The sequence below is a fragment of the Hetaerina americana genome, unplaced genomic scaffold (genome assembly GCF_022747635.1).
Source record: "Hetaerina americana unplaced genomic scaffold, ioHetAmer1.1.p SCAF_9, whole genome shotgun sequence".
Taxonomy (NCBI): Eukaryota; Metazoa; Arthropoda; class Insecta; order Odonata; family Calopterygidae; genus Hetaerina; species Hetaerina americana.
This window is the reverse complement of record NW_027287538.1, coordinates 59,773,683-59,798,553: the sequence shown is the minus strand read 5'-3', so window position 1 is coordinate 59,798,553 and position 24,871 is coordinate 59,773,683. Positions and strand designations below refer to the sequence as shown.

The window sequence follows — 24,871 nt, the reverse complement described above, 5'->3', positions numbered from 1 at the left end:
TTCACTATTGATAAATGAGAGTGATTAATGTTCAATGCTACTGAAATGATACCTTTCTCACCACTTTTGGGTTACTCTTTGTGTCAATGAGCCATTAAATAAGTGTATCATTTTATTATGAGTGTGCATTACTATAGTTTTAATTATATTCGTTAATTTTCCAGTAAATCCATGTCCTCCTCGTGGAGGATCATTGTCGATAACTTGCGATCAAAAGAGAATTTCCGACCAGAATGCTGTACATGCTTATTCGATATTATTTGCGCATACTTCAGGCTCACAGCAGAATATCATGTTACACTAACAATAATACAATGAGAATACCTTTGTCAGATATGTGGAATGCCCTGTAAAACTGAAAATGTTTCATGGAAAACTGAAAAAATGGGATAATTTCTTGATAGATGAAAATGATGAAATGTCATTGATTCTTCGTGCATCAAGTGGCCCTGGATTAATTTTTCGTGAAAGTTACATTGATGTGTTTATATTATTGTTTATTGACGATATTTCTTACAATCCTGAGAGATATAGTTAAACTGATTGCCTATTTTTAAACTTCATACCGTCAACGCTTTAAATATTTGAGAAGAGAGCAGTTTTAATCATTGGTACAGATTATTACCAAATTATATTTTTTTAATTAGGCCTAAAACGTGCAGATCTTTTCTTATCCAATCGTAAAAATACACAAAATAGCTTAAGTGGTAAATAGCCAACAGGTTGCTTAATTTTAAACTCAAAAATGCATCATTGATTGCCAAAAATGTATTTGAATTAATGTTCCGTTTTTGCCTTCACGAGGCGAGAAATTTGGAAATGCTAGGAAAACATTAATGGAGTATTCATTCATGTTTAAAATGATGTTTTATATATACATATGTATATATATATATATATATATATATATATTTATATAATGAGTTCCTTCCTTCTCTCCCTCAAAAAAGGTGGCTTGTACCACCGAAAATTCGAAAACGTATGAGTTTCTTTTCTTTTTTGCGGGTTGTCTTTATTCGCCTGTGCTAACTTCATATAGAAAATACATACACACACACACACACACACACACACACATATATATATATATATATATATATATATATATATATATATATATATATATATCGTTTCCTTTTTGAAGGAAAAATTGGAGAAAAACTAGCTTGGGAAGCGCAGAGATTAAAAATTCCAATGTCCCATATTTAGAAATACTTTGGTGAAATTCTCAAAATGTGTGGGGTTATTAAACTAAAGAGCGGAACCTAATGATTTCAAATTAATTGTTTCTGGGATTTTAGTAATAAATTTGCCAAAATGGATCGGAATTCAATATCGGTGAGAAGGAGTGATCTTCGAGAAAATATTTTGAGATGAGCAGACAGCGAACGGTCTGAGAGTCCGGCCACAGGCGGCCTTAAATGAGATTCATGACTTGTTGGCTTTTGGGAGTAATCGTGAAGTCATTAGAGGCCTTTTTGTCCTAACTTTCGCGTCCATTGCAGCCCACATCATAAGGAACACCAAAATTATTTGGCTTGCAGCGAACGTGTATGGCGAATAACGTCCCTAATGACGACACAGCAGCTCCCTAAAAGCCGCAAATACTAGTCATCAACGCTGTGAAAACCTTCGTTCAAAATTGCTCAGATTCATCTTCTCCATGTCCTTGTACTCTGTCATTTTGATGATTGTATCCGGGTTTACGGATCGTCGCTTAATTGGGTACTAGCGTGCCGTTAACTACGGACACCTCGTTGGGTCATACCTGCTGAAAGGTCTACGCGTTTACCAGCGCACTCTGCTATTCCCATCTTTCCACTTTCCTTTCCATTTCTACCCTAATCTCCATCCTACACGTTTCTTTAACTGAGTTTTACAGCAAACGTGGCCTTCCATTTTCCACAATTTCCATTCACATGTCCCTCCATTTTTATAAAAAGGTAACCTTCATGTCTTAATAGGGACCAAGTAAATTTTCCCTCGTCTTTGAACGAATAAGATTCACATAAACTGCTCTTCTCAACCCACCATTAGGAGAACTTCTTCATTCGTTACTCATTCCACTTCATTTCCATCATACGTTTGTAGTACAACAGTTCAAAAGAATTTAGGGTTCTCTCCTCTTTCTATTTAAAGGTTTTAGTTATTTCATGCGTCTTTGACTTGAGGAAGTGAAAAATCGCGATTTTCAACTCCCCGCGACGGCAAGGGGGCAACGTTTTTGAGAGGAACGGTTTGTGAGTCAATCGCTTTGAGCTTAATGTAAATCGAGGATACACTCGTCCGTAGTGAAGATGAAGGGCGCTGCGAAGGAGTGTGGATTTCAAAAGACGACACCCAGGAGGAATAATAAAAGGAACGTAGGGGAAGTGGCCGCTGAGCCGAAGGAAGGCGTCGTATTTCGAAGTTGGGTTCGAATAAAATCGTCTCGTGGAGTTTTTTTTGTGGAGGTTAGACTGCGGAAAAGCAGAATAACGGCAGAGCGATAAGAATCAGTTTAGTGATCGCGGTGAAACATTATGGGCTGTATTTAGAAGCTATATTCTTCCTACAGCAGTAACAAATCATGCCTATCGCCTTGAATGACTCGAGAAGTCACCAACGGAATATTACTGCTCAAATATAAATCGCGGATTTCATGTTCGCAATGCGGAGGAAATGCACCGTTGAGAGCGAAGTTTTCAAAAGTCGTAATGGCACGATGAAGAGTAAATTTGAAGGCAGGTAAGTAGCAGTTGAGTAAAGGGAACTGCTATATTTTGAAGCAAGGCGAAGTGAAAATGATTGTCTTGTGGAAGTTTGTTAATTCTTTTATCTCGTTAGTTGTTGCAGTGATGCAGTCCTCTTCAAAACCAACATGTATTTTTATTTCATTCTGATTTCCTTGTGTTGGTCCCGGCGTTTCAAATAAACGACCTATTTGTGAGCGAAAAAACCTAGGCCTAATAGACGACATCATTGTTTTTTTTGGACCAGTCCCCATGATTGATCAGGATTTATTGCAGCAGTTTTCCGAACAATTATCTGCCTTCTCTTCAGGTCTACATATTTCTTCTCTTTGTTCATTATTTGTTTCATTTGTCTCCTCCGGGGCCCTCCTGCAGATCCTCCCTTTCGCATTTACTTTCGACAGCTGTCTTCATAAGGCGCGTGCGGTGCACGGTGCATATGGGGATGTGGGCTGCATCGGCCTTACCGTGACGAGCCAAAGGACAAGCCGCTCGCTTGCTCTCGCCTTCGCCAGTCTCGCCTTCTTGTGGGAGAGCCTGCGAATACGTGATAGGCCTACCCAAGTTGCAGGTAACTTTTCGGTATTACCATTTTCTCTCGGAGAGCAAATAGTTGATTTCAGAAAGAAAATTTTGCCCAAAAATCAATTTTTCCAGTTGTGTTCAGAAGGGTGTAGTAGTCCTCGAGAAAGAGCGTTGGATTACTGGCCGAAAGGAATGGGTTCAATTCTGAGTGGAGCCTATGAGTAAACTCAACTTCATCCAGACTCTTCGAATTTTCAGTTGCTAGGTATTTCTGGGACACCACAGGTTGCACAGGGAAAGGATTTTCCACCCTATAGTGATGCATAAATTTCACGCACCGTAGGGTTCAGTATTGAGGGCGAGCCTCACCCTTACATATTAAATTAACCTTCGGAGTAATTATCGTATTCGCCAATCAATCTGAGATTTCCTGCCGGTTTAAACAAGCCTTAAGGAAAGTATCGTTAACGGGATGCTACTAAGGCTGAAAATAAGTAAAATACTGAGCCTCGATGAGGGCTTTTTAATTAGAGGAAAATTGATTTTATCGTATTCGAAAACTCTTCCTTTACCTGTCATTGCATTTTTCAAATACTTTATCCGGGCCATCTCTATTTTGCGACATTTATCAAATAAATGCAATTTTAAGTTAAACTTAGTCAATGTCAAAATGTTAAGTAGTTAAGTATTCACTCAGTTTCAGTCCATATTATGAAATATCTTGAGGCCAATATTGAATTGTCCAAGTTCATTCGAATTATCATGCGGATGAAGACATTGCTTAGTGGAATGCAGAAAATTGCGCGAATTAATTGGCCAGGCGGATAATCATGTTATCAAAAATAGAACGTGATCTATATTAGATCGCATGTTCCAGTGAATGATCAAATCCATAGCAACAGTTGTAAATTTTGGCATTCAATCACCTAGTCTCAGAGCTAAAAGTTCATGAAGTCAATATTTTAGGCATAATCGAGCCGCATCCACGCAAATGGATATAGTATTTTTGTATCTAGTGCATAATTAATTTTGTTTTTATGGTTAGGTATGTCTCCCGGGACAACCATTCTTATTAAACTTCAGAAGCAAAATTTTGTGTATTATTCGAAGATTAGTACCAATGTTACCAATCTGCATGTTGATATGTACAGTATTTTACCCTGAGAAAGAGTTGTCCTTCCATTCGAAACAGCTTGGCTGGAAATCTCAAAAGATTCAATATTCAAGCAATTATTTAGATCGGAAACAGTCGAAAATCGTTCTATTGTGCATGCTTTTAGTGCATAAAAATTGCTGCACTCATTCACCTTGTAATACAGGGCTCTTCTCAGGCCATCACTTGGATTGCGTATTTTTCGAATTAATACACGCAGTACCGTACGCAAAACTATAACTCGCGTAAAACGTACTTTATGCCATCGCCACCAAGGTTTCACTCTATGCATCTCGATCATAATAACCCATCCAATCATAATGATTTTTGTCAAATACTATTCAATGTTCTCGAAAAGGAGAAAGCATTTGAGAAAGAGGGGGCTGAGAAGAGAAGCTACTCGTACTTTAAGGCGACAAACGAGTCACATTTTTTTATTTGGCCTTTTTAGGTGATTGGTACCGTGTTCACTCCGTTTCACAACCCTTGCACCCCGGAAAAAAACATGCTCCAAAGAAGTGCCTGGATGCTTTTGGAGTGCCTGGATGCTTTTGGCGTCACCTGCCCCAAAGGGTGCTCGTTGATGTCTCCACAGTTGTGACAGATTTTAGATATGGTAAGATAATCAAAGGAATAAATAACATTGCCGACAAATTTGGCGTTTTCATTCTAAGTTTAATCTTTAATAACATTGAGGAAGTAGAAATATAACTTTATTTGTTAAAAGTGGCCCACTCACCGTGGAATATGCTCTTTGTAATGGCTATTGGTTCCATAAATCTTTCAACTAACATGCATAAAATTTTCTATTAAATTGAAACACAAAAATACCATCGAAATTATTATAAACACTTTCCTCATTCCAAGATTGTTTGGCTTCCAACACGTCCAAATTACGTTCAGTTCGATCGGCCCAAATGGCGCTAGTTCAGTCGTCCCTTGGCTAACTTGATTGATTAATTTCGAAGCTCAAGGGCTCATTTATCAAATCTACCAGTCATTTTAAGAGCCCTTATGATTGAAACATGGGTCTTCTGTTTATGTCAATGAATGTACTGTTGGCAAGACCTTGTTACTTGCCTACAGTACACAGTGGGCGAATTTTAACACTGTATATGACATTTAAGACTTTTTAGGGGGCTTGCACGAGTAAATGTACTCGCATCTCTGAAAAAGGGATACCAGGAATTAAAAATCAACGTTCCTTTAAATTTTGAAGATAAAATCAGGACTTCCCAGACGTTATCGTCGACAGTCTGAGGACGACGTTATCGAAGACCACCAAGTGCCTTCGCGGTGCCGTGATTGCGGAAATTCTGGATCCGTTTCCTCCGCAATTAATTATCGCAACTCTTCAAAAAAAAAACCCTATTCAAAAAGTCATAGCTTTCGTTTTTACTCATCTTGATGACCTTCACTGAATCGAGTACTTCCTTCTATATTTAGATTCATAATCAAATCAATTTAATTACTTTCATCAAATTAAATGCAGTGTGTTAATTCAAATTAAATTAACCGGTAGTTTGCCGAGTAACCAGCAATTTGGGGTAGTCTGAACCTGCTTCCAAAAACATTTTCGAGACGTGATAATTAATCATTTTCTGGGTAAGGGAATTTTTATTGATGATGATAATTTAGAGGATATATTTATTTGTACTCTTCCCTAAGTTCTCGGGAAACCGGAAAAAACAACTGGGAATTCTGAAGGAGCCAGGAGAAATTCCTACGCATTGAAATTAAAAAAAAGTACTTGAAATGTTTTTGTGACGCAGCTGGAGTCGCTTGTCCGCCACTTGTCGTAGACAGATTGATCGCTTGCTTGTACAGTGTATAGTCAAGACTGATGCCAATGACAGCAGCTTTGGTAGTGGTTAAGCCACCAGCGCAGGATAACCAAATGGGCTAATCGGGTAATAATATCTTTTATTTACTACTTAAATTTGGGAGAGGGTATTTTATGTGCAAGCGCATTTTTTTCATCATTTGTGCCAAAAGGTTAAATTGCGTAAGTTACATGAGGGCAAGTAATACGCTAATAACTATGGTATTTATTTAATAATGCAGCATTTTTAGGAGAAAGCGAGCCGAATACAATATCACCCCGTTGTTCACCCTGTTGTTTTGGGATTAAGTTGCGCGGGGCACATGATTTAATGTAAATTTAATATTGATGCGAATAACCACTTGAAATAATGCTACAATCCATCACAAAACACACATAATTTGCCGAAACACTGAGGTAAAATACCAGAAATATCGCCGAGCCATTGAGCTAGATATCCTGTAAGTGTTACGGATACCATGGTTTGAAGTTATTACGGATACCATGGCACGCATGATACGTTCGTTATTAATACCGTGAAAATGTTCTTTAGGCAACTGAAAATGACATAGCATTACAATATCCTCGATTTAGATTTTGAAAAATGTCTTGCCTTGTTAGATTACCGCTACCTTGCCAAATGCCCCACCAGTGGTTTGATTCGATAGAAGAAGGAAGGTGGGTTTATGGGGAAATGGAGAACATTAATAATAGTTTTTATCCTCCACGATAAAACAAGCGACTTTCTTCTTATACATTTTAATATTAGCATGAGAGATTTGAGTGTAGAAATAGCATTAAATATGATACCATAGTCCTCATATCTTAATGTAATAATTTATAGAGTTCTGATAAAAATATATTTTGTTTTTTAACTCTCCCAAATTGAGATTTGACGGTAATATCTTTTTCATTCGCAGTGTTAAATTGCAGTAGCGTAAAAGTTATTCACTAAAAGCCTGCCCTTTTTTACCTTTACGTAATATATTTTTTTCAAAATTTACACCTGTAGTTACTTAAGTCCATTGCCATTTGGAGGATACGGTTTTTGGAAATCGTTTGGAATGGGGAAGTAAATTTTTCGATCTCACCAGAGATAGAAGCCCACGACCTAACTGGAAACCTTTAGTTCGGAACACCATCCTCACACTTTTTTGTCCCCACATTCCGCGCTACTTTGGAAATCGAATCTTGAATTTTCGGATCCGTTAACCAATTCTGTCTTGTTGGGTTTAAAATCTTGATTATTTATTCCGTTGTATGCAGTTCCATGTGCTTGCTTTCAATTAATTTTTCCAACTTTAGTATTGTGTGACATAATGAAGTAACTGTGGCCAATCCCAATAATAACACAAACAGTTTCGAAATTGGAAAAATTTGTATCTATCGCTATCGGAAACTTGGTGTTTTGAAAATCCGATTGGACGATTTTACCGGTGCATCCCAGTGAGACCCGCCGAGCCGGGTGGGGATCAGTGGTATGGAAGTGGAGGGAAGGAACCCAAAACCGGGTTTGTGAAATGAGCGGACTTTTGAATACACGGATGATTTGAACCCCGAATATTAACTGCTAAGTATTGATTTTCCACGCATTAATATTGGCATAAATTACTGTTCTTGCCCTGCCATTCAGATATTTTTGTGTTTTATGGTAGCGCTAAAACTCTTCTAATTGCATTTATTATTTGCACAGTTTATGGTATAATTCCGCTCTATCATCCTAATTTCGTGGTGAAATTTCTTTAGGAGGAAAATGCAGAGATCGCGCAACTCGGAAGTAGCGCACTTTCCGTGGTTGGAAAAGCGTTGACGCCTTTTAATAGGTGCACAATTTACTTCTTGCGGCCCACGTCATAAAAAAACCGGTTTCTTGAAGCCGCGAGAGAAGATAGCGTTGTGACGAATGGCCTGATGGCCAGGGGATCCCAGAACTCGAAAGCAAGAGTGTTGGGAACGATCAGTGTGGAATTCAAACAGTTCCATTCTTCTGATTCCAGATAGAAGGGGGAGGGAGGTCGTGAAGAGAGGAGAACACCACCCTTCTTGCTTAAACGCCACTTAAGAGTTTGCTCATTGAACTTAAATATTATTACATCCATCAATTTTATCAGTATGGTAATTATTAAAAATACCATTATTTTTTAATATTAATGGCTATGGTATTACATACCTACATAGCAAAGTCCTGACTTAAGATTGCCACGCATAATTAATATCAGCTGGGACATTGTGATTTTTTACTTTTTTACGGTAAATAAGTTGGTGGAGATTAGGAAGATTTATATTTTCAGTTTAAATGATATCTTCTCTGCGAATCTAAATTGAATTTAATTGTTATAACTTCAGAAGTCAGACCGAATAAATGGTATGCATCAAGAAAAGAAATCATTTAATGGCACGATTTGAATAATATTCCTTAAATAACGTGAAATCGAAATTGGTTAGGGGATTCAGCATCCATATGGAGCCCGTAAAAAATAGAGGAAAGACTTTTTACACTCTGAATAAATGATTAACACCTTTAATTTGATAAATATTTAAAAATTATACCATCTAACACTTACCCGCCAAACTTCTTCGTGTGTATACTATATGTTTGCAATTAATTTTATGCTCTATCAGTCTTCCTTTAAAAAAAGTCGAACAATACATACTACTAAATAGTTTGAGGAATATTGTTCCAAATATTATTTTCTTCAACTGCATGCCGATATTTCTGCCCTGCCTAACTCCATTGAAATAGCCCATTATATATTCCTCTCTTTACCTCAATCTCCGAACACTCCTGCGCGCGCACGGAATTAACAGTACTCGCTGGCCCACGATAAACGTTCAAACCATATTAAAATAGATTTCAGCGATCAAGTAATCGCGTGAAATTAGTGTAAAAGCTTGGATCTTGATTTTTTTCCCCTGTTTTACATGTGAAACATCCTATGTGTGATGAAAATGTGTAAATGTTGGTTTAAATTTCAATTGATTTTGCTACCATTTTGTAATTATCGCAGTTCTAACTACTCGCAGTAAACCTATTTTCTTTAAGTAATAAAATTTTTTTAATACCTTTACCATATCTCATTTTTTCCCAAAGAAAAAACAAAAGAATTACAAACTTGGAAGAATTTTAAGGTGGCGAAATAGGACACTCTTATCGTATATGCTTTATGAAGCATTAATGATTATTTTTCGGTGGCATCGACGGCAAATTCCCACCGCCAGTGCCTATAGTCTTGTGCTCCATGGGAAAGCGAGACTTCGAAGCGAAGCCAGCTCGATTTAACTGCCGACACAGCGAATGTATGCCAATCGCATCCCGAAGGGGCATTGTGTTTCTCCCGTGCATGCCATTGTCACTGCTTAAGTTAGGAGCCATGTTGGACGGAAGGTAAATTCTTTTTTTTATCGATTCGGTCAATCTAGCCGCTGTGCAGGGCATCATGCGGGTGAGAAGCCAGCGCTCGAAGGTGGTTGCTTCCAGCTCCCCTGCCTCTAAGGACGAGCCTATACTCACCGTTCGGAAGCCTCTGGAGTATTTGGGGCATTTCCAATAGGGAAAGTTATTGGCAGTAACCTTGCCCCAAATGAAAAACCTTTTGTTTACCTAGGATCATTAAGATCTTAATCAACACGGTTGCATGCGGAAGGACAGTCATCCCAAAACGCGCCAACCTTAGTTATAGGTGGGAACCTCGCACGGAACTTCGTCTGCCTCTGTGTTAGCGTTTCTACGCTGAAATTATTGGTTTGACCGGAATTCTCAGTAAGGACATATTTTAAAAGACTTACCTCGAAGCATTTTATAATTTAGCATGGTTGAAATAAGATATAAAATGTAATTAATATTGCCCGAAAAATGTCCAAAATTATTCTACATGTTGTTTACCATTAATTTGGAAGTAAATATAACAGAGCATTATGAAAACTATACCAGTGATATTATTGAATCATTTCTTGAAAGTGTATCAGTCAAATTTATGTCATATCAACAAAATTAATTTACGAGTACGCCTGATTACTTGCAAATTTCTTTCCATGTTATACATCTACTAGCATTTAAATGATACGTTTATTACATTTGAGGAGTAAATTATTTCCTTAGCCAAGAAATATGGTAGAGTATTCTTTCCTTTGACAGTTAGGAAATTGTGGCCAGCTGGATAGAAAAATTTCATGATATTTAGAGACTCTATTATGATGAATTAATAGCAAAATCGTAGTTAATGTAATAAAAAAACTTTATTTTTTCAATATCAATTGGATTTTTTGTTGATATAGTATCTAAATCTAATTTCAAAATCTACACAATATCGGACAAAAAACACTCAAAACATGGTTTTTGGAATGCATTGAATTAAGGTCAATTCATCAAAGTTATCCCTCCTTCAAGGAAGTACTCGAGCTTTACCGCAAGAAAGTATTCAACTCTCTCGACCGTCTTTAATATAATTCCGGAGTCGAAAATTACTCACTCACTTATTTCCTGTGTGTTTTTGTTAATATTTTGCTCTAAGCCTTAATACACCTATAATATTTCACATATTCTACAAATTATTTCAACAGCTATTATTTTAATTTAATGTCTGATTACCAGTGAAAATCTTCCACCTTCTTCTATTCTCCCGAACAGTCTCTATAAAAAGTTTTAAGGAACTATATTTGGTCTAATAAAGTCGCAGAAAAAAATGATACTCTATGGCTGCGAGTTAAAGTCATTGATATCGTATGCATTTGATCCTCGTTTATTGCGAGGCTTTACTGCCTTAAAATATTTTGCATGTTTTTAGGTTTATCCTTTTCTTAACTTGAGTATCTTCCTTCGTTTGAACAAATCTAAGTATTTTGATCATTATGGTAAGTAATTTGTCATACTTTCCAGTTGACGACATTTAGATTCATCTGGGTCAAGGCGAGAAAATTAGAGGCTTCATACATTACAAGTTCATATTTACGGCTGGTGACTTCAATGCCCGAATGGAAGTTGGCGCCACAGAACTGGACGGAAAATATGCTTGAAATTGTTATCCTACGCTTTCCTGAAACTTTTATCGCTAACATCATATTTAAAATATTCATAAAATATACTGTAAGCTTGGTTAAAAGTCTTACATTAAATTTTACGCCGGGCTCACGAGAGCTCCCAATAATATGAAACTGACCTGTGCACCGTGTACTCTTGAGAATCTGTAACGTCCTGCGTGTACCGATACTAGCAGGAAAAATGGTTTCTATGAGATCCCAGGCTGAAACGTTCATTCAGTGAGGAAATCACAACATTCCAACGCAGAAAGTGATATTTTACAACATACCTGTTATTGTCCAGAAACTCCATCTAACAAGTAAATTCCACTTGATAGATATTCCAATCTCAGCCATTGAAAGCATTGTGTGAAGAATGTCGAAAGGGAAGCTAAAATAAAGATCTGGCCATTGAAGTGACCCATATGAGGAGTATGAAAACGGATATTGTACGAACAGTCGTGGGATCGTAGAGATATTTCTCAAAAGGTTTAAGATTAGAACTTGAGAAGATTCCAAGGAAACAATGGCAAGGAGAGTTGCAGGAAATCGTCTTAATCGTCCCTGTGCATGTTTTGAGAAAACAGCTAGGATACGCTACCGCCTATCATACCTGAGCACTCAGGTAGCAAACTAAAATGAGAGTGAACAGAAGTGAATCCTTCGGCGATGTTTATAAAAGTTAATAAATATAATTGATTAAATTGAAGCACATAATTTATTCACGAAAGTTTCTCGGGTTTCACGCCGGGTACCGTTAAAGTGCATCAAAGTTTCAACGGTTTACTCCGGCGTCGTCTTTAAGATGAAATGTGAAGATAAAAATACTTCATTCTGAAGACGATGGTGGGGTCAGCCGTTGAAACGTTGATGTTATTCGGCAGCAACTGGTGTTAAACTCGAGAAATCTTAGTTAATCATAAATGATGGCTATTAGAAGAAGAAGTCGAGAAGAAATTTTTTTTGTGAAGTACGGCTATTTCTTCTCTATCCTACCACACTAACTATTAAGCAATAGGGAGTAGTTAGATTAATGACTAACTAATAACACCAACTATTTGGCCCTCCAAAGGTTCACCGCAGTTTGAATTTAGTGGAGCGATTTTTAGTTTAAAGTTTTATTATGTTCTGATACACGTAGCTTAAGGTCAAAGACTATCCTAATTAATCTCAATTAGATAATGATGTCACAATGTGATGTAACAGCTTCGTCCTAGGTGGGTTCCTTGTGTTCCAGGGTCCCGTGGGTGGGAACTCGAAACCTTGATTCAGCAGATAACCAAATAACTCACTCGGCTAAGCAAATCGGCAAATTTAATTAAATTTACGATGCAAAATTACCCCGGGAGTCCCAAATATTTTTTTAACACCCAATCCTGGAGATGTTTTCGGAACGACTCGATGCTTCCCATTCTATTTTATGACTCTTCTCATCTTCCTACTAAACCAACCTTCGCCCATCCTACCATAAGATGTGTCGTATCCACTTCCACTTTTTTGTTTATTTCCCCCCCCCTTTCCCTCCCCCCTCCCCAATCTTCCCCCCCCGCGTCCCCTCAACCTTCGCCTTCCTGAAAATCCCCTCCCCCTCTCGTCCCTGCTAACCTCCGTGAAGACGTTAAGCACATCCCATGGGCTTATAAAGAATGAGGAGAAAGGTCGAGGGTGGGGGAGTGGCGAGGGGATTGGGGGTGGGACGAAGAAGGCTACGACTCTATATAAAGGCGGCCGGCTCTAGGCGCCCAGTCTTCGTTTTAAGTCCCTTGCAGAAAGGAAAAGTGCCGCAACAGAGGTACGTACTACTGCCGCATCGCCCGTCAATCACAGTGCCCGCCCGCCGTCCCCTGCCGTAGAGGTGCGCTTGTTCCGAGTTCGTTGCCCGTCTGAAAAAAAATTGCCTTCGATTTCGCAGTGAATGAATTTGTGTCCAAGTTCATACCGACGAGATGACCGTGGGGTCTCATTCATGTGGTGTAAATGAAATTTTCAAGTAGGCTGTGATTGAAAAAATAGTTTCTCAGAGGTTTTTAACTTGAGTGACAAGTTATTGCGGTTTTTGGATTCTTTCTAATGGCTAAAGTGTCTTTTTGATTCGTTTGCTGAATTAAAAAAATTCCATTTTAAATTTATCTCGAATATCCTTGGAGATTTTATTAGATTCAACATATGCAGATATGATAGTTTGAGTCGTTAGTTTAATCAAATATTTTGACGATTAACTTAGTGATTGTCACTCATAGAAAGTTTTATGATCGCAAAACGCACGCACTGTGTTAAATTTTCCATGTGCATACGTTTAATTTTGGTTAATTTATAACTCAGATCGCTGCAGCGTAATCTTAAGACAGCATTTTTGCATGATATCGTAACTTATTTCGAGAATGGATAACTGAGAAAATTTTCCCTAGGGAAAGGAGAGCATAAATGGAGCATTGTATGGTATAATTATAGTGAGGAAAATGAGATAAAGGATTTTGTTTCCCATGCGCGAAATTTTTATCTCGGGGAAGTCCTTTTTTCTGTTGTCTCAACCCCTCACGCAGAGACGTCATGCAATATTAATTCATACCATTGATATTGTTAGGTATAAAGGGTGTTAAAAAAATTGAGTAAATTGGAATTGCATTTCCCCTTAAATCGTGATTTACATACGTGAATTTTTTGTCATTTTGAGAAAGGGTTCATGCAACAAATCATATGAAAATGCAAGGTCGTCCCATTTCCTAAAAAGCGCTTTTACTTTCGTAACTGGTTCGCACGATATTACGGCAGAGTTAGTTCGCTGAGGACGCCTTTCGAAAACTCGAAATTTATGTGATTCGTGACGTTCGGAATAATGGAGATGCTACCTCGCAGGGTCTCGCTCTGGGTGCCAAAATATTCTTTTTTACATATGGAAATTTAAGCATATCTGTACATTAAATACGTTTGGCCTAATTTTCCTGTGACTGAGATTCGCTTCTTTCCCGCTTACGTATGGCAGGGAAATTTATCTTTTTCCCCCTGAAGAAAATATAATTTCTTCAATAGAATAATTTATTTCACACCGGCACAAAAGATTTTTTAGATTTTAATAATAAATATTTCCTTTGTCGGAATGTGTGTATCGATTCGTTTATTTTTCGTTTTATCGTATTGATTCCACAAAAATTTTGCTCTTATTCTTGGCTCAATTTCTGATCGACATCTGTGACTGTTGGAACGATGTCAGATGCAAACTTTTGTATATGCATGTACAATATTTGCGAATTATGGCGTCATATTCCTTAATGCTTGGGAATCAGATGTAAGGTATCATAATATATCCCTTCCAGATGGCTACTTGGTGGGTAGTAGCTGTGGCCATTGCCATATCAGTGACCATCACGTCCGGGGACGTTAGCAGTGGAGCTGCTTCTGGTAAGAGACCAGGAGCGCCAGCAAAACCTGGACGCTTCCTATCTCTTCCTGTTCCAAGCAAGTGCTCTCAACGTAAGTACTTTTCCCGCTATTTTTTACACCGTCTGTTCAAAATGAACTTTAACCGTTCGATCGCTACAGGGCAGCCGGTATGAGGAAGCTCGAACAGGTTCTGTTTTCGGTTCACTATGTAAAGGAAGATCCCAATGGTGTCCAAATTTTGGCTTAAGTCAAGAGTGTCACTCAAGGAGAGGAGAGAGTTGAGAAAAAATGTGGAGGAAGAAAGCTTCAAGTACACTTGGTCCGGAAGGAAAACTAAGGAACGATGGAAATTTCTCCTAAGGAATCCATGGATACCTTTTAGTGTATTCCGAGATTTATATGCCTACAATTTGTAACTAACCGCTGGATATTCATCACAGAAACACAAGGTGGTAGAGAAAGTATCGCACATTACGCTAGTAATTAGTGTTTCCGTGCAGAGGGAATTGCCTTAGGTGTTCGTAAAATTCATACAATATGGCTGCTGAAGGGAGATTTTTAATTTGGACATTTGTCAAATTTTAATTTCTGCAAAAATTTTAGGAATGTATTTCCGCATTTGTGTGACACTATTAATTTCGTCATCTCCGTCGATTTATCATAATCTCAAGGATGTTCACGAGTGTTTACGCGTTGAGTTGTCGGAATTCCTCTTCCTCGCCTTGAAGTCTTTTTTTTTCATCTTCACTTAATGGCATCGGAAGATGATCCGTACTTTTTCTATTGACTCGAAGGTCAGCGGAAAGTGTGCCGCGGACTGTCTCACCTCTGTAAATGTTGACTAAAATTCAGGGTCTTTCCTTTATTATACTAATTACATTCATTCAAAACAATTTCATTAGCACTAAGGAACGCTATCTTTAGTCTTTCCCAGTTGGTGGTCAAGTTTTTTGTAGTCTAAGCAAAAGTTATTAACCCTTTTTCCCTTTGTAAAAATAACGTTTTCGCTCTTTCCCACGGGTATTTGAAGCGTTGATTTCACAGAGAATCACAAGCTTTTGTAGTTGCAATGGGGTCATCTAGATGCTTGGCGGGCTGAAATAATTTCTGAGCGTGAACACCTTCAAGAAAGTTAATTACATACATCACGACGTCGATCTTTGCGACGGGATTCAAACTTCTGACCTTCAGAATAGCCGGTGATTGCACTTCTTTCCCTAGCCCAGTGGGAAATAAATGGTTCATTTTGTTTATAATAGTTTCATCGTGCGTAAGTACATGCTAGATTGCTGTGAAACGTTTTATAAAGACATCACAGCCCTACATGTTTAAGGTAAAGGGCTACTACTTTGTAGGTTGTAGCATTCTTTTCCTAAGCGGTATATCTCTTACACCTCGGAGATTTACGTAAGTACTACTCATATGCCCAATTAATTGAAAGTTAAATTAAAAAGTAAAACTATTTCTGAAAGTGGCCCGTTCTGGGAATTAATAAATGCACAGATATTAAAATTCGGAAACTAGGCTTCATCGGCAAAATCGAAGAAAACCACGCTTCATGCCCATCAAGACGGTAGTTACGTAAATTACCAATAGCACTACAAAGCATTTCCAAACGTTAGCAACCCTATTATGTGACGTAACGGCAGCCGACAGAGCTTGGATTTCTGTTCAATCATCCTCGTTCGTCGGCCCCGTTGGTGCAATGAAGGAACTCAGCGCCCGACTTTGAGATTCCAATCGTGATCAATTTTTTCCTCGAACTTTTAGATTAATCTCCTGCTTCATTTGTTTGGCAACACGTGTCGCGATGCCGCGTGAAAGGAGCACGATGACCTTTCGCGACAAATGAATCCCCGTGCGCGGTGACCCGCTTTCGTGACGCGGAGGATCCTCCAGCGTCGTGACCAACGTGATAACACTCCCCTCACGCTTCCACGCACGGCCGCTGGAGTCTCCGCATGCACTGCCTCTCTCGAAGGAACCGTTGCTATTCCCATTTATTTATTTTTTTCCTTCGACCAGATGATTCATAAGAGCTTCGAGAAATTGGCGTTCGGATCACGTACTAATGCACCGCGCGACCGTTGAAATGATAAAAGAGAAAGTAAAACCTTGCGCGTCGAATCTCAATAATTGAAATATCGATTTCTTCGGAAATTAATTCATGATATTTGACAATGTCTATTTAAAACTATCGAACAGAAGGAAATGGCAAAATTCTGATAGAAATTAAGAGAATAATTATGCAGCTCAGACTTACTATATTAATCCTGGAGTGAAGAGGAAACTCTAAGAGTAAAGTATTAATTATATCGAATTCATTTTGATGCATATCACTCAGAAAATATTTTATAGTTTTTAGTAGCGATAAAATTGGTCAGAATTTCTATTCTAAGATAAGGGGCCAAAATAGTTGGCTTCTCAGATGACTGGCATCTGGCTAAAGATGACTGATAAAGAGACCAAAGAGCACAAAGCACATGAATTAACTGCTGATGGTTTCACTGACAGTATTTTTTGTCCCAGTAGTGCCTACTTAGTCATTAAATATTTATATGCATTTGGTATCTTTTTTTGGAAACCAAATGACTAAATCTTATTATAAAAGGTTACATTTTATAACTATGAAAACCAGCATGAATAAACTTTTCAATACAAAGACCACATAAATGCATTCTGTGTTTGTCTAAAATTTTATACTGAAGCATGTTATCCTCTTTTTTCAGGACCCAAGGAATTTTTCTTTAGAGGTCACAACTATTTCTACAGTGACACATTACCTCAGTTCAGAGGAAAGCGCTTTGATTGGCTGGATGCTCGAAATGAATGCCGAGAGTATTGTATGGACCTTGTTTCCATTGAGTCACCTGATGAAAATGATTTAATATTTAGACTGATTGCACAAAGTAAGTACCCTTCCCTAGATTCACATTAGTAATGATGTTTGAAACTTGGATTGGACTCAGAAGCATATAGCATGGTACTTGACAAAATTGTGACTAAATTGACAATCATTTTGACCCATGTTTTCCATCTTCGTGGTTTGCCGGGTGGTAGAATGAATTTCGTAAAAATAGCCAAGATTCACAAAAATCAGGTTTTTATTAGAATACAATCCATCTTTTAATGACAATGATGCATTCATCATGAAATAAATGCTAATAGCTTGCTTTTGGATCAGTATGGGAAAGGAGGGAGAGTTTACTTATGTTAATATTTTTGGTTCTAAGAATTAATTTTCGTGCTCTTCTGCTTTAAATTTTTAAATAAGCAGTTTTAAAATTGTCATTATAACAAGTTGAATTGCCCATGACATATTAACATAAGCACTTACCCCAATATGATATATTTACTATAATAGTAACCTCAATTTCAAATATACTACATATAAAACGGAATTCAGTTAAAGGTTAAAGACTATTAGAATAAATTTCAGTTGCATTTAATCAATAATTTTTTCTTAATTCTCTAGGTAATTTAGTAAAAATATTTTATTCCCACAGAAATGCATGCAAAAAAAGTTGCACATTTAACAGTAAAAAAGAATCTTTATGTATCCTGTTGGCATTTCTCTAGATAAGGAGAAGTCTCTGTTGGATTTTACTCATCTGTCCCTTTTTCCCTATCATTATTAGAAAACTAACATTTTAATGATGAAGATCCCATTTCATCTTATGAAAAAGATTTAAAATGCAGAGTTTTACAGAAACTTTAAAAAAATAAAATTACCATGTTATGTGTGGGAGTTAACAAATAAATTAATAGGTTATGAGTTACTAAAAATGTAATTTTAAATTTAACAAATTTAAATTTAATATGTTACTAATTGAATTTGCTTATAGACAAAGATAAGAGGCCTGAAAATATGTTTCTTGATTTTTCTAAAGCATGTGACTAAAACGACTTTGACTAAATTTGGACCAGGGAAGTGTTATTGACCTATTTTAGGCCTAAAAAGATGTCCACAAATATTAAGGCCATTATAATGTTGTGGCATAGATTTTTGGCTCTAAGATTCAAATAAAATTTCATCAACCAGTTATCTATGAGGAGCCATAATGACACTAATAACCTAAAGAGTTGCTGATGAATTGTTAAATGCATTACCTACCAAAGTGAATACATTAAATTAAAAACTATTGTAAGCATGCCTAGTGACTTTAATAGAATATAAGTGATTCCTGATTCCAGCCTCGATAAATGAACTAACATTGTATCGTCTGTTCTGCATACTACCAAGATGTTATAATTTTCATGAAACTACAGGCTTTTTTTGATAAAATGAATTTTCCATTACCAGTTACCTTTGAGTCCCATTGCAAACCAAATCATGCACATATACCTTTTTAAGTTGCAACCCAGACTCCATACTTTTGCATGCCTCTCTCCCTGCATTGGGCGAATGGGATTTTGTTTCATTGGTGTTTTTTCCTGACTAATATGATGGAGAAATTATTCATCCCTTTTGTGCCATTTTTCAAATGGAATCTGCACTTTCTTATCCATTTGATTGATTACATAAACTAATAATGTTTTGCCCCACAAGATATGAATCAAAATCAAATATGGAAAATGCATGGTTATTATGTATTAAGATCTTTGGGATATAATTTTATTCATTAATTAACTATTGTATTATTTTAATTTGACAATTAGATTCTATGTACTTATTATTTCAGTATTACTGAATTAATAAATCTTAGTAGCAAAAGAAAAGTCTGCCAATCAGAAATGATAGTACCTAGCAGAAAGTAGACAGGTACTACCTATCAACTGCCACCAGTGTGTAATTGCCATGAAAGATCAAAAATTCAAGATTAAAAATAACAAACAGGCATCAAAAATCTTTCTCCATGAATATTACTTACTAAATATTAGATATAAACATAAAGCCTGCAATATGTCTATTTGTATTACTATGTCTTTTTTAATATGTCATGCCAGTGGAATGCATTCAAGCTTTGAGCTTTGTCATAATTAATTTTTTCAATCAAAGTGATAGGATGATAAATCCAAAATGTCTATCCATATCCATAAAGATCTTTTTCCATACAAGAAGGCTGTACCATTAACAGCATATGCAGAATTATTTGAAAGCAGAGGAGATATGGTAGAAGCTGATATGCAGAACAGAAATTATGTGTACATTTTTTTAAATTTGTAACTTCTTCAGAGTACAGCAAAAGAATCTTTTCGCTGTTGACTTTTATGTCAAATTGACAGATGGCATTTTCATGCTATAGACTTTGCTGATTCAATTACCTATTCTAGTAATGTACTTACTGGCTAACTCAAAGGTTACAGGATTGATTCTCGATCCAGGCATGGGTGTAGCATTGTGTCATGATGGATATCCAGAAATTGATTAATTCATTCTTGGACTGTCATGAAAATTACAGTGCTACAATAATTTTTCTATAATTCATCCTTCCAATAAAATTGTTCAAATGTAATGGATGCAGGTCACATATGACTGCTCATCCAGTCACATAGTCTGCTAAAGGCTGTTTCCAATTGTCTGCCCTCAAAGTTTTATCCTTTGATAACTCAAGAATAATATTCATTTAAGGAGAATTGTTTATATTTTATACTCTCAAACATGACTACCACAACCTCCTTACCATTGGCCTTTGACTTATGTATGATAACTGCCTGTAATAAATGAATAGGTAAGTAATTAGTGACTTATTATAAAACAATTAATTGTTTATTTTTGATTCTAATTATAGAATTATATGTTCATCCCGTATGAAGTGTAGTAGTATAATAATAAGTGATTTTCTTTAGTGAGGTATAATTTCCATATGCTTTTTTTATTAAAATTAAACTATGTCATTGGCCCATCAATCTGTAAAATGGAACCGTATCCAAATTCAAACTGATTACTGAATTCACATCAATTTATTACTGCATTTTTACAAAACCAGGGAATTCGCCATACATCTGGACCAGTGGACGTCTTTGTGACTTCAAGGGTTGTGAGAACAGACGCGATCTTGAGCCTAAAAATCTGTATGGATGGTTTTGGTCTGGCACAAGGGGTAAGATGTCCCCAACAAATCAAGTTCCTGCTGGATGGCCCACTAATCCATGGAGCCAAACAGGTCATGAGCGCCGCCCTCAACCAGACAATGCTGAATTCCGCATCAACCAGACCCCAGAATCATGCCTGGCTGTTCTCAACAATGTTTATGGAGATGGCATTGCATGGCATGATGTGGCATGCTACCATGAGAAACCCTTCATCTGCGAAGATAGTGAGGAACTACTCAATTATGTTTCTCAAAAAAATAGAGGTATTCCCCTCTAAAGACATATTCCAGAAAGGAAAGAACCTAAGCATACACAGAAGATACCTTTCTTGAAATATCAATACCAGATATTTATTTTTGGAACATTTTAGGAAGGATTGAATCATTTTTTCTCATCATTGGGACAACAATTCTTTATTCTTACAAATAAATATGTGAGAAGTCACAAAAAGTTCTGGAAAGTCAGTGATAAACAAGATACTTCTTAGGTCATCAAGTCTTTGTATACCATTTGCCACTGACTAGAGTGAGCTTTAAAATAATTTCTGCATTTTATATCTGCAAATTCTCTCCATCAAAGCATTTCTTTGAAAAACTACATAATTTTAATATAAGATGCATGAAGGTAGCTATTTTCCAAGTCAGATGAGAGAATCCAGGGAGGCAAATCTATAGGTAAAATAAAGATCAGGCAAAGTGTATTTGAGAGTGTAGATTCCTCCACTGGATAAAAAATATAGATACCCTTTAAGAGGTTCATTATTTGTTGACCCTCTCTCGAAGGGAATATATAAACAAAGAATAAGACACTAAAAAATTTACTTGTAAATATCATAAAACAGGAAACTGTACAGAGATATGAAATATTTTTTGAATTGAGTTGATTTCAACAAGGCAGCATTCTTTTATGGATGGAAAACATTTATTTATTTTAAAGAGAATTTTTAAGGGCATTATTTTTTTTTTAATTAGTGGAACATGTTCTTAATGTGTATGTATGTTTCAAGCATAAATCTAATATAATTAGATGGAATGATTGTAAAGAAAAATCTCAAATTTATCATTCAAGTTTCTTTCCAAGAATTTTAGGGCCAATTTTTTAAATTAAAACCTAAGTACCCCAATGAATTGTCCATGATGAATATTTGAATAACTTGATGATTGTGGTACAAGTTAAATTCACTGGATTATCACATAGGCCTTAATGTAATTCTCTGTAAAAGTAATTATGAATGTATATTCATAGATATTCAGATTGTATCTAGGGTGAGTCCTTAGTCTTGATTTTATAGATGCATGGTAACCTTTTGATCATACCGTAAAGTCTAAATATTTTAAGCTAATTCAATAACGCAAGCTTATTTGAATAAAGTACACATTACACATTTGACAGTGCACATAAAAGTTGCATCACATCATATGGGACCACTTTATTCATTAAATTCATTTAGTGTTGGCCATGAAGGACTTATCTTGGAAATGCTAGATACTCTGAAAGTGATATTAGTAGTAAGCTGTTAATGTGTTCTCATTATTAATGAACTATATTCTGAATTTAATTCTAAGAAGTGGTACACAAAAAGCTACAGAATAGGGAACCATGTTAGGATCAGAGAAAATATTTAGTTTTTAATGGCAATAGTTGAATGCAAGCACTGAAATACATTAAAATAATACCCTTCAAGGAGTAATTCTTGGAATACATGATACATACATGTTGTGAATATATTCATGGAAAAATAACTAAAATTTGTTTATTATCACCATAAAAAATTGTAAATGAAAAAAATAAAGTCTAGAAAATAATGAGTTTTTCATGAATTATTTGAGCTTTATTGAGACTGGAATTGGCCTTTTACTAATATGTACGGTGTAACTATTTAAAAAATAACCACTAAAGACTATAACCATCTTATGTGAAATGTTTCTTCTCAGGCATTGGATCTTTCTATAAAGAAAATTCCAAAATTACCACTCTGCTAACTGTGTACCTGTAATGATATTTTTTTTCCATCCCTGGTGGATTTGTAAGCCAATCTAGATGATCCCTTACTTGGCAGAAAGTGGAACATAAATCAAAATTAGTTTAATTAGCTGGCTATACATGAGCAAATTTCCTGTCAGATCTGGAATGACAGAACAATCCTTGACAGCCTATCTCCACATAAATCCAGCGGGTCACTCCCACAAAGGGAGAAAACTGATTATTAGTGGCCTAAACATAAAGTTTAACCTTTTTAGTTACAAGTTTGACAGGTCATAATGGGTCCTTATACACACACACACACACACACACACACACACATACATATATATATATATATATATATATATATATATATATATATATATATATATATATATATATATATATAATTGTTTTTTTTAAGGTAATCTACCGGTTAAGGTAGGTTTTTGGATGGACACAACTACCAAACAAACATTTTATTACTCCTAACAAAACACACAATCCATCATCCTACTCTATATCAGGTCCCTCTTCATCTCTGAGTACTTTCTTCCTCCCTTCATCCCATCCAACATCCCTATCCTGTTCCTTCCCTTTCCTCTTTTGCCCAACATTCTCCCCTCTATCACAGTCTTCAACATCCCACTGCCATATATATATATACAGGGTTCGTCCGGAAAATAAGTGTACTGATTTTTTTCCCGCCGCTCCAGGCGCGCCCAGCACCGCTCTGACGGGCTGCGATTGGAGGGGGGTATGTTGGCAAGCGACGCTGAAAAAGGCAGTCGGCTCTGAGCTGTGGTGTAGTGAGGAGCTCTGTTAACGCAAACCTCCACGCTCGACCCACGTCACGGAACGCGATGCCGAAGTTTTTGGAGCAGCGTTATTCCATCAAATTTGCGGTAAAGCTTGGGAAATCGTCTACCGAAACTGTCGGTATGATTAACCAGGCTTACGGGGAGTCAGCCATGTCCAGAAACATGATCTTTCGGTGGCACAAGATGTTCGTTATATATATATATATATATATATATATATATATATATATATATATATATATATATATATATATATATATATATATATATATATATATATATATATTTATATACATATATATAAAACTATGAACCATAAACACAGTAATCAACCCGAAGGTCAGTTTGGTAGTTGATGGTAGAGTTCACCCAGTACTAAGCCCAATAGTGTGTGAAATACCCAAATCAGGGTGGGGGACCAGTTCCTTTCCCTGTGCCGGTAATGGTTTCCCAGGAAGATCTGGTACCCAAAAAAAACACATAGTTGGGTGGAGCTGCAGGTGCCCAGAGAGGCTTGCCCGGAATCGAACCCTGGCCCTCCAGTCAGTAGTAGTCAATAGGCATATGCCTTTTCTATTCATGTTGTGAGAACATAAATTAAGTACAGGAATTAATTATGTACCTATGAATGAACAACACAACTTTTGAATGATAAATCAGTTGGGTTTATTGTTTATCATCTTTGGAATGACATTAAGAAAACCATTTTTTAAGGAACGTGATATTAAGCAAATATTTTTTTCCACTTTATAAGGAATGTGATTTTATTCTAATCGCTAAACTATATTTTCTTGCGACAGCTGGTTCATGCATAAGAGTTTTATAATATAATAAATAGAGTTGAATTAGAACAGGGAAAAAGTTTATTTTTAACAGATTGAAAATTATATGGCAAATAACTGAGGAAGCAACTGTGTTTAAAGTGTGCAACTTTGTATACAGATGATATCTATAAATTTGATGTTCTAAGATTTGCAGCAATTGCCCAGATGATTTCCCAGCTTACAAAAAAATTTGCAATTTGGTAGAGTTCCATTATGTTTGTTACTACAGGTATATAGCTTTTAATGAAACTGCATGTGGTAAAATAGTGAAATAACTCTTAGTAGAGACAATTCTCTTTATTTTGAAGATTCAATTTGCACTTATTCAATCATTTTATGGGAATATTACAAAATTTATAATTATAAATATTAAATTATATTTAAATATTATATTTAAATTATAAATACATAAAACTAAAAAAGATCAAAATTATGCATCGTGATACTTTTTGTGCATCTGTTTTTTATCATTTGGTAGCTCTGCTCTACAATGATTTCATTATGTATATGAAACATTGTTCAGTGAATAGTTGCACATTCAGGAAGATTGCTTCTCATTTTGTAGGCATAAACTGGCAGAGATTACGGAGGAAAGA

At 36.3% G+C, this 24,871-nt stretch overlaps 1 protein-coding gene across 1 annotated transcript; it reads left to right on the top strand.

Moving 5' to 3' along the window:
* Window positions 1-14,562: 14,562 nt before the first annotated feature.
* On the top strand, window positions 14,563-22,423 carry slf (C-type lectin domain-containing protein slf). The gene is made up of 3 exons (XM_071597427.1): window positions 14,563-14,719; window positions 17,359-17,538; window positions 20,560-22,423. Exons 1-3 carry the CDS (start codon window positions 14,563-14,565, stop codon window positions 20,940-20,942), a joined length of 720 nt encoding a protein of 239 aa, XP_071453528.1. The 3' UTR covers window positions 20,943-22,423.
* Window positions 22,424-24,871: the final 2,448 nt, after the last annotated feature.

Coding starts and splice junctions, on each gene's coding strand:
- slf (XM_071597427.1), top strand. CDS start 14,563: ATGGCTACTTGGTGGGTAGTAGCTGTGGCCATTGCCATATCAGTGACC. Junction 14,720..17,358: donor TCCAAGCAAGTGCTCTCAAC/GTAAGTACTTTT, acceptor CTCTTTTTTCAG/GACCCAAGGAATTTTTCTTT. Junction 17,539..20,559: donor ATTTAGACTGATTGCACAAA/GTAAGTACCCTT, acceptor TTACAAAACCAG/GGAATTCGCCATACATCTGG.